Raw genomic sequence first — 12,560 nt, 5'->3', positions numbered from 1 at the left:
TAAGTAACCAGACATTTGCCATAGGGACATCAATATGTCATAGGGACATAAAAGTAGGTCATGATCACATATTCAACTACTGCTCATGGTCTTACAGTTTTATCTGAGTGCAAATTAATCAGAAGATTAAAAGAAAACCTTTTTAAGAAAGACAGTTAATCAGAGGTGCAGCTAGGATATACTGCATATTTTGCGAATTAGATAAAAGGCACATCCTCTGATTGGTTCAGAGGGGCCTCTCTGGGTAGGCTAATGAGAAACAGTGCCCTTTCCTTCTGGGCTTAGCAACATGGGTGTCTTGGCTTGGTGCGTGGCTAAAACTCTCACCTCCTTAGCAGAAAACAAAGTGTAAAGTCTCATGTAGTGGCCCAGTTTCACAGTTTCTAGATTCAAGAAGAATTCTTCTTATAATGCATCAAATGTTTTCTGATTTTTAAAAATTAAACTTGGAGTCAAGGGAGTCAACTCTGATGTACATAATTAGATAAAATACTTTAAAAAAAACAAGAAGGTATAAGTAGTAAGATAGGAGTAAGATAGGAGCAAAAGTGACAGGAGTTCTTATTTTACTACTTTTAACTTTAACCCTAAGTTGATTTTTAAAAGTTAATTTCATAATGCTTTACTCTGTCAGGAAGATTTCCTTTTGTTATTCAGCCTTCATAAGGAGACAAAACATTTTCCTTAGAACCTAAGTATTAATGAAAACTTCCAGAGTATGAACACGGGCAGGGCTGAGGTCACAGTCTTCCATGACAAGATCTCCTGTTTTGGGATAAACTAAGAGATGAACCTGTTCAAGAAAGTGTAGATAATTTGCTTTTTTCCCTTCTGATTTTTATTTTAGTAGAATGATTCATGTACATAACTTCAATGTCAAGTAGGATTGTAAAGCTTATAGGGAAAATAATGGTCATCCCTATATACTGTCCCCTAGTTACTTTGAACTCTTTCAGCTGCTCTGCTGGTATTTACCAACATGTGTTTATTGATTGATTGATTGATTGATTGATTGATTTAAGATTATCTATTTATTCATAGAGACAGAGAGAGAGAGAGAGAGAGAGAGAGAGAGAGAGGCAGAGACACAGGCAGAGGGAGAAGCAGGCACCATACAGAGAGCCTGACATGGGACTCGATCCAGGGTCTCCAGGGTCATGCCCTGGGCTGCAGCCGGTGCTAAACTGCTGCGCCACCAGGGCTGCCCCCAACATGTGTTTAAATCCTTTGCTTATCCTTTTTTTTTATCTTTAATTAGGCAATTTTAGATATTACCTATTACCCTGTACAATGGAGGTTGAGGATTTAGCATTCATAGCACCTTTCCCCCACTCATAGTCTTTCTCTTGACTCCATGGTCCCAGTAGAGTTTTAATATTTTATTCAGTTAATACTTAGTGTTTACATTTTTTTATGATTACGTAAATTATGTTTACAGCTGAGCAAAGTAATATACTATATTTCAGTACTGTATGGTTTTTAAAATTTTTTTGAATTTGTTAATAATTGTCTGTCCTCCTTTTGGGGCACCTGGCTGGTGCCCTGGCCAGTCAGTAGAGCATCCAAATCCTAATCTCCAGGTCATGAGTTTGAACCCTACATTGAAAGTAGAGTACTTAAAAAAAGAATAATTGTCCCTCTTCCTTTTGAATTTGTTTAATTTCCGATGTACAAATCATTAATTCTTCCCATACTCTTTCATAGAACTATAAAATTGCTATCAATATAGTCAAACACATCAGGGAATCTACTATTATTAATGAAGTTTCTTGCTATACAATTGCCACCATGGGATTTCTCTTCATCATTATCCTAGGAATTCCTTTTTCCTTTTCCTGTATTGGATTCTGTGCCATCCTCACAGTCTTTAGTTTATTCTTTCATTTTGGTGTAGTACATCCTTTCATAGCTTTCTGAGAAAAGATGCAAGGAAGTAAATTTGAGACCTTTTACTTAAACAGTCTTTCTTTCTTTCTTTCTTTCTTTCTTTCTTTCTTTCTTTCTTTCTTTCTTTCTTTCTTTCTTAAGATTTTATTTTTGGTGGTGGGGAGAGAGACAGAGAGTGCACATGAGCAGCGGGGAGGGGCAGAGGGAGAAGAAGACTCCCCACTGAGCAGGGAGCCCAGTGTGGGATTTGATCCCAGGACCCTGGGATCATGACCTGAGTTGAAAGCAGACACTTAATTGACTAAGCCACCCAGGCACCCCTTAAACAGTTTTGAATCTAATCTCACATTTACTTTATAATTTGTCCAGCTGTAGAATTATAGGTTGCTAATTGCTTCCTCTCAAAAATTTAAAAGGCTTTTCTCCATTGATGATGAGAAATTCAACTGCTACTCTGATTCTATGTCCTTTCTATCTGACTTTTTTTCTTTTTATTTTCTCTTTCTTCTTTCATTTTCTCCAGTGCTCTGAAATTGCATTATAATTTGTCTTAGAATGGATAAAGGAAATGTCATACATGCACACAGAGGAATATTGCACAGCCATGAAAAAGGATGAGACCTTGCCATTTGCAGCAACATGAGTGGACCTCAAGGGCGATATGCTAAGTGAAATAAGTCAGATAGAGAAAGACAATGATTTCACTTATATGTGGAATCTATAAAACAAAACATGAACAAACAAATAAAAAAGCAGAAACAGACCCGTAAATACAGAGAACAAACTTATGGTTGCCAGAGGGGAGGGGTGTAGGGGTTGAGTGATGAAGGGGAGTGGGAGAAAGTGTTCCAGTTATGGAATGAAGAAGTCATGGAATAAAAGGCACAGCATAGGGAATATAGTCAATACAGTTGTTCACTTGAAACTAATGTAACATTATATGTCAACTATACTCAAATTTAAAAATGTGAAGAAAAAATGTGTCTTAGGGAAAATATGTTTTAACTCATTGTCTGGGTACTTAGTGGGCCCTCTTATAGTCCACATTATTTTCTTTGTTCGTTCTTTCTAGAATCCTTTATATTAGATCATCTGAATTATTGCCTTTCTTCCCTTTCCTTCCCTTTCTTTTTCCCTTCCCTTCCCCTTTCCTTTCCCTTCCCTTCCCTCCCCTCCCCTTTCCTTCCCTTTCTCCTTCTCCTTCCCTTCCCTTTCCCTTCCCTTTCCCTTCTCCTTCCCTTTCCTTCCTTTTTCCTTTCCCTTTGTTTTCTTTTCTTTCTTTCTTTCTTTCTTTCTTTCCTTTTTTTTTTTTTTTTTTAACATTTTCTTTATAGTTTTCTCTCCTTTAGTTACTGGGAAACTTCCCCAATTATGCCTTCTAAACTTAATTCTAAATTTTAATTTCAGATTATTTAACTTAATTTTTAATTTTGAAGCGTTTTCCTCTGTTCTATGGTTATTTTCTTCCTTTTCCTAAAGAGCATTCTCTTCTCTATGGCATCTTTCTGAAACTATTAATTCTGTCTTTTTTTCTGAAGTATTATTCTTCTTTATGCCTTGTCTCTGTTTTCTGTTTTCTCCCCCACTTTTTCTTTTTCTTTTCTTTCTTTTTTTTTTTTTTTTTTTGTGATAGAGATTTTACTGACAGGTTCATTTATATTTGAGGGTTGGTCACTGATTGAAAGCTGTACTCATGCAGCAGAAGTTAAGCTCCTTCCTTCCTTCCTTCCTTCCTTCCTTCCTTCCTTCCTTCCTTCCTTCCTTCTTTCCTTCCTTCCATTTCCCATTTCCTCCTCCTTCTTCCTCTTCCTCTTCTTTTTCTTCTCCTTTTTCTCATTTCTTCCTTCCTTCCTTCTTTCCTTCCATTTCCTCCTCCTTCTTCCTCTTCCTCTTCTTTTTCTTCTCCTTTTTCTCATTTCTTGAAGAACTGTCAACTCTTAGTATCAAAAAGTCTTTTTTTTTTTAAGATTTTATTTATTTAACAGAGAGAGGGAGAGAGAGCAAGCATAAGCAGGGGGAGGGACAGAAGGAGAGGGAGAAACAGACTCCCTGCTGAGAAGGGAAGCCTGATGCAAGACTCCATCCCAGGACTGGGATCATGACCTGAGACCAAGGCAGACACTTAACTGAGCCACCCAGGTGCTCCTCAAGAAGTCTACTTTGAGGGCAACTTTCTCTGGGAAACAATCCTCTTGTTTCTTGTGAGTAATATGCTGGGAGACAGCATTTGGGAGTTAAGAAAGATAATGAGAAGAAGGTCTCATCCAGTGTTCAAACCACAGACTTTAACTTAATTCCCTTCTTTTTAGGATGTTTTATCTTGCCTTCTGCTATGCCTGGTGTTTCTAAGTCCATAAGCTCTCTAGTACAGTTTCTTTTCAGAATAAATTCCTCTTTTCTTGCATGCACTGGGGAGATGAGGCTTTCTGGTTTTGTCATGTGTAGGGGAAGAGTTTACAACTGACACTGCTGCTTGTGTCACTATTTCTGGCCCCATCTTGGAAAACATGTAATGGCCTCAATCGCTCTGTCTTTCGTCAGTGTGAACCAGCTTTGCATTGACATATCTCTTGGCAGACAACTTTCAGCATCCCTTTCACTAAGCCAGCTGCCAAGTCTCCGCTAGCTTTCCATTGTCCAAAAATTTGAGGCCATTTCTCCTCTTTATCCTTATGGTATTACATATTTTTAAATTCATTTACTATCATTTTGGCCAAGTTTGGGAAAGGAAATGGAAATGCATGCATCTATCTGATTTACTATACTTAATCAGAATTGGTAGGATTTTTCAGAACTAGTAGGAAAAGATAAATCTCTCTTATATTTATGTTTTATCGATTAAATCAGTGAGTAAGTACATAAATTAGAGAATATAGTTGATGGGAGTAATTAACAAACTTTCTTTTGAAAATTACCGTATACTGCTTTTTTTCCTATTTAGAAAAGTTTATTGGATATTATTTCTGCATTACACTTATTGAAAAAAAATTTAGTTGTCCCTGAAGGCACCCAGTCATTTCACATGATCTGTACCCTAATTTTTTTTGTATAAAAATTACAGGTTAAGTATGAAATTAGTAAAATGCAGCATATGAAACGTCATGCTGAGCCTAGACACAAGTCCAAAAATAAGTTACTCTATATTAGTAGAATAGTGTTCACAGTATGTTTCCTATGTAAGTCATATTTGAATGCAATTTTTAGAGCCATAGTTAAAGATATTTTGCAATTTGCTAACTGCAGGTGTCCACATTTTCCTTCTACCACGTAATCTGTCCTTTGATTAAATGAGCAACATCTACTGGGATCCACAGAATGCATCAAAACCAAGTAGTGGTTATTTCTCAAGATTTGAGAAATCTGGGCAGCCTGGGTGGCTCAGTGGTTTAGCGCCTGCCTTCGGCCCAGGGCGTGATCCTGGAGACCTGGGATCGAGTCTCATGTCGGGCTCCCTGCATGGAGCCTGCTTCTCCCTCTGCCTCTGTCTCTGCCTCTCTCTGTCTGTGTCTGTCATGAATAAATAAATAAAATCTTAAAAAAAAAAAAAGGATTTGAGAAATCTGGTTCACCTTTAGTGTAGTTTCCTGAGATCTCTGCTCCACTGAAGTCAAATGTAAGTTTTTTCTGCATTTAGTCTTAACACGCAGGGCTCAGGTGCATATTCATTATTCTAGAAAAATCCAGCAATTTGCTGCATCTCTTTTTGTCTTTGTGAACAATATGGACCATTCTTCTGTTCCCTTATCAGCTGTTGTAGAATCAAAGAGCTTGCCCTTAGGCATCTTGCGACCACCCAGGGCCAGTGGCACGTGCTGACTCTGTAGGCCACACTGGATGTCCTGCATAGGCTTGCCTGGTGGCACCTGAACTTCAGTGAATACCTCCTCCAAGGTCTGGTACCACTGGCCCCACAGCATCCCACATGGAACCACCCCACTGCGCTCCTCAAACAGGGCCAGCTTTCTCCAGTAGCTTCCCCACTGCAGCCCCAGGGAGCGAGGTTATACTGCTTTAACACAGGGCAATACACTCTGTACAAATTGATAGACATCAAGTGATTTGACTAAGTTAAATATATTTATTATTTTCTTTCTTATATGTGAACAAATTATATTTTGAGATACTATTTTTATTTATTTATTTATTTAAAAAATTTTTTTTTTTATGATAGTCACAGAGAGAGAGAGAGAGAGAGAGAGAGGCAAAGACATAGGCAGAGGGAGAAGCAGGCTCCATGCACCGGGAGCCCGACGTGGGATTCGATCCCGGGTCTCCAGGATCACGCCCTGGGCCAAAGGCAGGCCCCAAACCGCTGCGCCACCCAGGGATCCCCGAGATGCTATTTTTAAATCTTCAAAACAGATTTCAACTTAGGAGAACTTCCCTCCATAATTACCTTACATTTGCATTTTGTTCAGTTATATTTTGTATTCTAAATCCTTGCCATGGGTAATCTTCTAGCCACATTATAAGTGAGCTGATTTCATATGTTCACAAAAACAGACTGAGTGCATACCAGGCACTGGCTGTATGCTATATGCTGGGGAAGCAGGAACGTACATTTCCTGCCCTCATGGAGTTTTCTAATCTGATTGGAGAAGAAAGACAATTAAAACAAGAATGATATGAAATGTGTTAGATTACAGTAGGAAATAACAGACTGTTCTTAATGCACGGCATAGAAGTACCTAGCCTGGAGGAAGTGACACTATCCTAAGAGTAATGGGAAGCTTTGTAGAGCTTTATAATTAATTCTGTATAAATGGATGCTATGTATAGAATGGATTGCATAGGGACAAGCCTGATGAGGAACAAGACTAGATGTTTAGCTTTTATTATCCAGAAAAGTGAAGATGATGGATGGGAATAGCATAAAGATTTTCAGAGAGAATTGACATACTGACAGTAGGGTAGATAAGGGAATGAGGTAAAAAGGAAAATCAAAGACGACTGTTAAAAATTCTTATTTAATTTTTTGAAATCATCTAGCAGTGAATTCTAGAGAATGATCCAAACTGACAGGTTAAAAGATATGTATGTGACATGATTTTTTTTTATTACTTATAAAGGTAATTTATCCATTTAGATCCTTATACACCCTGGGAGAAAATTACTAAAGTAATGTACAATCCAGAGACTAACTTCTAAAAGTAGCTTTTTTTACTTAATATTTAGCACAGACAAGTGAATCATATTAGCACAGTAAATAGGATTAAAAATTTTAGTTCTTTAGCAGGAAAGGCTGTTTTGGATTAATACGTGGTATTTATTTATTTTATTTTATTTTTTTTTTAGATTTTTTTTTTTTTAACTTTCATTTATTTATGATAGTCACAGAGAGAGAGAGAGAGAGGCAGAGACACAGGCAGAGGGAGAAGCAGGCTCCATGCACCGGGAGCCTGATGTGGGATTCGATCCCGGGTCTCCAGGATCGGGCCCTGGGCCAAAGGCAGGCGCCAAACCGCTGCGCCACCCAGGGATCCCAATACGTGGTATTTAAAGATGATATAAAAATTCCTAGAAAACGAAGTTTTTGGTGATTAAGGGAGCATGGTACATACCTAGGTGGTAGCTATTACTTTTGAGAGTTTCAGATTAATGAGAGATGCTCAGTGTCATAAAAACTAAATAGGATGCAAATCTCTTAATTCTAATTCAAGAGCTTTGCCTTATCCTTATTATCATGCTGATCACAAAGGGTCTTTTTCCTTTGAGTATGTTCTTTGTCCTTCAAGCTTTCAACTATTAGGATTCATTTACTTTTTCTCTACCTTGTTTCAGCCTTGGATTACAAGGCCTAAAAACAATTGAGACAGATTATAAAGCTCAATGACATTGAAAAGGGAATATGAAAAAATATCAGGGACTGAAAAAGAAAAGGACAGAAACACATGATAAGTCATACAGAAGAATATAAATATGCATAATATTTAATCCTGTGCAGTTGTTAAAATTAGCCTCAATTTTAGCTGTGAGGCTTCTGGAGTCAACAAAAAGAGAAAAACATGATCTATTATAAGATATTCCTGACACTTTTTTGGAAGATCACATAGGAGAGGGTTTATTGGAATATTGTAACGTGAAAGAGAATGATTTCCATGGGTTAAGATAAAAGAACAATGTAATGGACTATGTCCTCGACAACTTTCTGTTTATAATAACATCTTCTAAATATATCAGTGTTAAAATACTAAAGTTAAATTTACTGTGAATCCATACTTACCCACACTATTCCTTTCACAGCTTGGTTGGAAACAGTGGTGTACAAAACCAATGTTTAGAAAAGTTAGATTTGTGTTTTCCGAAGTATACTCAATATAACACTCATTTTATAGAATAATAATAGGTATTCAGTGAATGAAGAGTTCCGTGGTCATTGGGAATTGCTACGATAAACAAAAAACTGAGCACAAATTTTTTTACAAGTATATTCTTTAGCACTTTTAGCATGCATTATTGTTACTCTCCAGGAAGGAGTTTTAATGTGGTATTTATGGACAGTTTTTTTAAAAAGATTTATTTATTTATTTATTTTAGAGCAGGGGTAGGGTCAGAGGGAAAGAATCTCCAAGCAGACTCCCTGCTGAGCACAGAGCCTGACTTGGGGACTAATCTCAGGACCATGAGACCAGGACCTGAGCTAAAACCAAGAGTCCGAGGCTCAACTGACTGAGCCACTCAGGTGTCCCTCCAAACATTTTTTAACCTCTAAGCTATTTTGAGGTCATCATCTAGTCAGAATAATGTTTTGAGGGATGTTGCTTAGAAAATAGTTTTCCAAAAGAATAAAGGGAATACGTAGCCTTTAGCTAGCCCTGCATGAAAAATGAAGAAATTTCTTAAGACACTGAACAGTGGAGTTTAATTTTGCATTTCTTTGGGGGCAGGTGTTCTCTGTTGCTGATGAAAAGCAGGTCCAGATGGTTTGTCAACCAATACTTGACTATGGGGTTGGCATGCCCCAATAAAAACGTAACACAATCTACAATATGTGCCTGAATCATAGATGATGGTTCAAACTTTGCTCTGAAGTGAGCCTGCGTAGTACCTTCAGTCAGGGTCAGATTCTCCTTATTTGGACATAGGACATATGGTTTGGTGTCATAGCAGATAGTAACGATATTAACTTGCAAATTCAAAGTAATGACATCAGTTACCTATTGTATCCCTTAAAAAAATAAAATCCAGTAAGGTACTATCAAAGAATTCATTTTTAGCAGTATAACTTTCTTATGGCCTTCTAAGATTGATTTAAAAAAATATATCTTGGGGAAACTAAGTTTATCTGTTACATAGAACGGTTAGAAATAAGTCAAATATTGGATGACCTCTACTAAAAATGATTGAGTTATAGAGAAGTTGCCTTTAATCTTCTGATAGAAAATAGATAATTTTTCCCCCTATTGAAGTTCTAGTAATAAGATTCTAAGAGTACAGAGGCTGCATTTTAGATAAAGGAATAGTAGTAAATCAACTTCCTTTCAAAAGCACAGGTATTTGCATTCACTTGAATAGATTATGGCAAAATTATTTCTAATAATAGATGTTCTTCTGTTCTTAGTTTGCTGCATTTAAGTGAGTACTGGGAGATAACAAAACCCAACGTGTTAGGTTGCTGGCTGTATAATTTACTAATTACATAATAAGGTCTTAGCTGTTTGCCAGTTATAACTGAATTCACCATGATTAATCTATGCTGAAATGAAGAACATGATTAAATGATAATATTGGACTAAATCATCTCTTTAGGTTGGTCATTTAAAATTCTGGAATTCTTATCCCAACTTTAAGCTTGGATTTTGAGTTCCTCTTTGCTCAAGGGTTTCATAACTGCTTCCTTAACTACTTTGCTTTTTTTAACTATGAAAAACTTAAATTTGTTATTTGTAAATAAAATTTGAAATGATGTTACAAGTTCAGCATCTGTCCTAAAACTAAATACAGTAACATAAAAAAAGGGACACGTGGGTGGCTCAGTCAGTTAAGCGTCCAACTCTTGATTTTGACTCAGGTCATGATCTCAGCATGGTTCCGCTAGGCATGGAGCCTGCTTAAGATTTTCTCTCCCTCTGCCCCTCTCCCACCTTCTCTCTCTCTCTCTCTCTCTCTCTCAAAAAAGTACTCATCACCTCGTCCACCTCAGGTTGGGGTGGTTGGGCCTGTTGGGCCTGTGAAAAAAAAAAAGTACTTGGTAAGATTTCTGGATTCTTCACTTCTTAATATTCTGTAGAACTCAGGAAATTTTTGTCTAGCACATGAATTCTGGCATTTTTACTATTAAGCTTTGCAATAAGTTAACTTGTTACAAAAGTATGAAAAAAAGACTTACTGGCACTGGCACAAAAAGCGTAGCCTTGGCTTGGCATTCTTAGATGTTGAAAAATAATTATTTTGAAAAGAGAATGAGCATTCATGTAGAGTCTCATCCCTACTTTATTTATCAGGAGACTCTATGTGCCTACTGTGACTGAGATCATTTCCAGGTTAACTAACTTTCTTTGAATTTCCAATAAGAATGAAGAAAGGGAAGTCTAGGAAAATATTTATTTGTTTTTTTCTTTAAAATCAATAGTTTTTAAAAATTAAAAAAGAAAAAGAAACTGTTACACATCAAATGCTTTCTGAAAGTTATCTTCTATTGTGTGGAAAACATTTTGATATGGATAATTTATTGAAGCTCTGCTATACCTAGAACTGGAAGGTTTGGAAAGAGATGTGATTTGGAATCTTTTTTTTTTTTTAAATTTTTTTAAATTTATTTATGATAGTCACAGAGAGAGAGAGAGAGAGAGAGAGAGAGAGAGAGGCAGAGACACAGGCAGAGGGAGAAGCAGGCTCCATGCAAGGAGCCCAATGTGGGATTCAATCCCGGGTCTCCAGGATCGCGCCCTGGGCCAAAGGCAGGCGCTAACCCGCTGCGCCACCCAGGGATCCCTGATTTGGAATCTTAAACAAAAATTATTTTTAATAAAAGAAAAGTTGTTTTGGTGACCAAACTGAAGTACTTAAAGGAATTCTCCTAAAACTCTAAAGGAAATATAGAAGGAATATAGATAAGTAAGCAAAGTGAAAAATGAAAAAAAGCATTTTTAAATAGACATTTTGTGATTAAGATTTACTTTAAATTTATATTGCACATCCTTTCAAAGGCTATAACCCCCTACCAGTAAACCATTTCAAGTATCTTAATAACAAGGAAGGTAGCCCCTTCTATTACCTACATTTACAGGGAAGAAAATTTGCACCATAGCAGGAATATCTTTTTATTACATAAAGTAAGCAAGGACAGAACAGAGAGCAGCTGCCTGACTTGAGTTCTCTACATCTCATGTGTTTTGTTTACTTTGTGGACTTCCGCATAATTAGATTATAAATGTGTTTTAGTAATGAATTTAAATATCCATATATTTAAAAGACTAGTCCTCAAGACTTTTTTAAAAAAGATTTTATTGATTTGAGATAGAAAGAGAGAGCCCAAGCAGGGGTGAGGGGCCGGGGCAGGAGAGGGAGAGGGCGTCTGGGTGGCTCAGTGGTTGAGTGTCTGCCTTTGGCTCAGGGCATGATCCTGGGGTCCTGGGATCAAGTCCCACATTGGGCTCCTTGCAGGGAGCCTGCTTCTCCCTCTGCCTGTGTCTCTGCCTCTCTCTCTCTCTCTGTGTCTCTCATGAATAAATACATAAAATCTTAAAAAAAAAAAAAAAAAGAGAGGGAGAACAGACTCCCCTCTGAGCAGGGAGCCCAACTTCGGGCTCAATCCCAGGACCCTGGGATCATGACCTGAGCTAAAGGCAGACGTTTAACTAACTGAACCACCCAGGCGCCCTTAGTCCTCAAGATTTAAAGGCAAAACATCTTTGAAGGTCCATGAAATATATTTTTATTCCTTGAGAGTGAACTGAGACATAAAGCTGAAAGAAATGACCCTAATTACAGCATTACGTTCAGATTTCGTTGTAAAGTCAACCTAGATTGCGTCAGAACTTTGGACAAGTCATGGGAACTGCTGTAGAGGAGAATCCCAAACTTTATTTTAAGGGAGAGGAAGAAGTATTGGAGGGGAAAAGCTCCTATAACCATGAGAAGGGGGTTGCTTCTGCTGTGATCCCTGATAACATTTGAACTAAAAGAAACATCTTATCAGATTGGATAGTTTTCAGTTGTTTTTCTTTTCAATCTTTTCTTTTTATTTACAGTGGATGGAACTGAGGTTCAACACTCTGGCAAAATGCCCACACTGCAAAAAAATGTAAGTTTTACTACCATTGGAAATGCTACTGGGAAGTACTTGAGAACAGTTTAAAGAGCAGAATTCTTACTATGGTAGATTTTGATTTGAAGATACACCATGGGATGAATGCGTACTTAATATATTTATGCTTTCCAAGACAAAAAGAAACCCATATCTTTAAGCTGATTAATATGTTCCATTTTGAAATGAAAATGATTGGGCTTGATTATCACTCTCCAAAGGGAAATCAATTTCTAGGAAAGAAATTACTAATATTACCAGTAACCCGGTGAGGATTTACAAATGTCCTAAGAGGTTATAATCTATAGCAAATAATCTAAAATTTATATTTAAAAAATGGACTGTAATTTAGGAGAAGCACCAGTTTTTTGGAAGTTTATAATTAGATAGTTGTTAGCTTTTTAAATTTCCTGTCTAGTGAGAC

The 12,560-nt window shown here is 37.1% G+C and overlaps 1 protein-coding gene across 1 annotated transcript in view; it reads left to right on the top strand.

Moving 5' to 3' along the window:
- Nucleotides 1-12,560, top strand: part of PIP4P2 (phosphatidylinositol-4,5-bisphosphate 4-phosphatase 2) — a 56,153-nt gene that overhangs the window by 27,976 nt on the left and 15,617 nt on the right. Inside the window, exon 5 of the mRNA XM_038579723.1 lies at nucleotides 12,081-12,133. Coding sequence (XP_038435651.1) covers nucleotides 12,081-12,133 — 53 coding nt within the window. The remainder of the gene's footprint in view (nucleotides 1-12,080; nucleotides 12,134-12,560) is intronic.

Source organism: Canis lupus, chromosome 29 (genome assembly GCF_011100685.1).
Source record: "Canis lupus familiaris isolate Mischka breed German Shepherd chromosome 29, alternate assembly UU_Cfam_GSD_1.0, whole genome shotgun sequence".
NCBI classification, from domain to species: Eukaryota; Metazoa; Chordata; class Mammalia; order Carnivora; family Canidae; genus Canis; species Canis lupus.
Note: the sequence above shows the minus strand (reverse complement) of the source record. Positions and strands in the feature narration are given on the sequence as shown.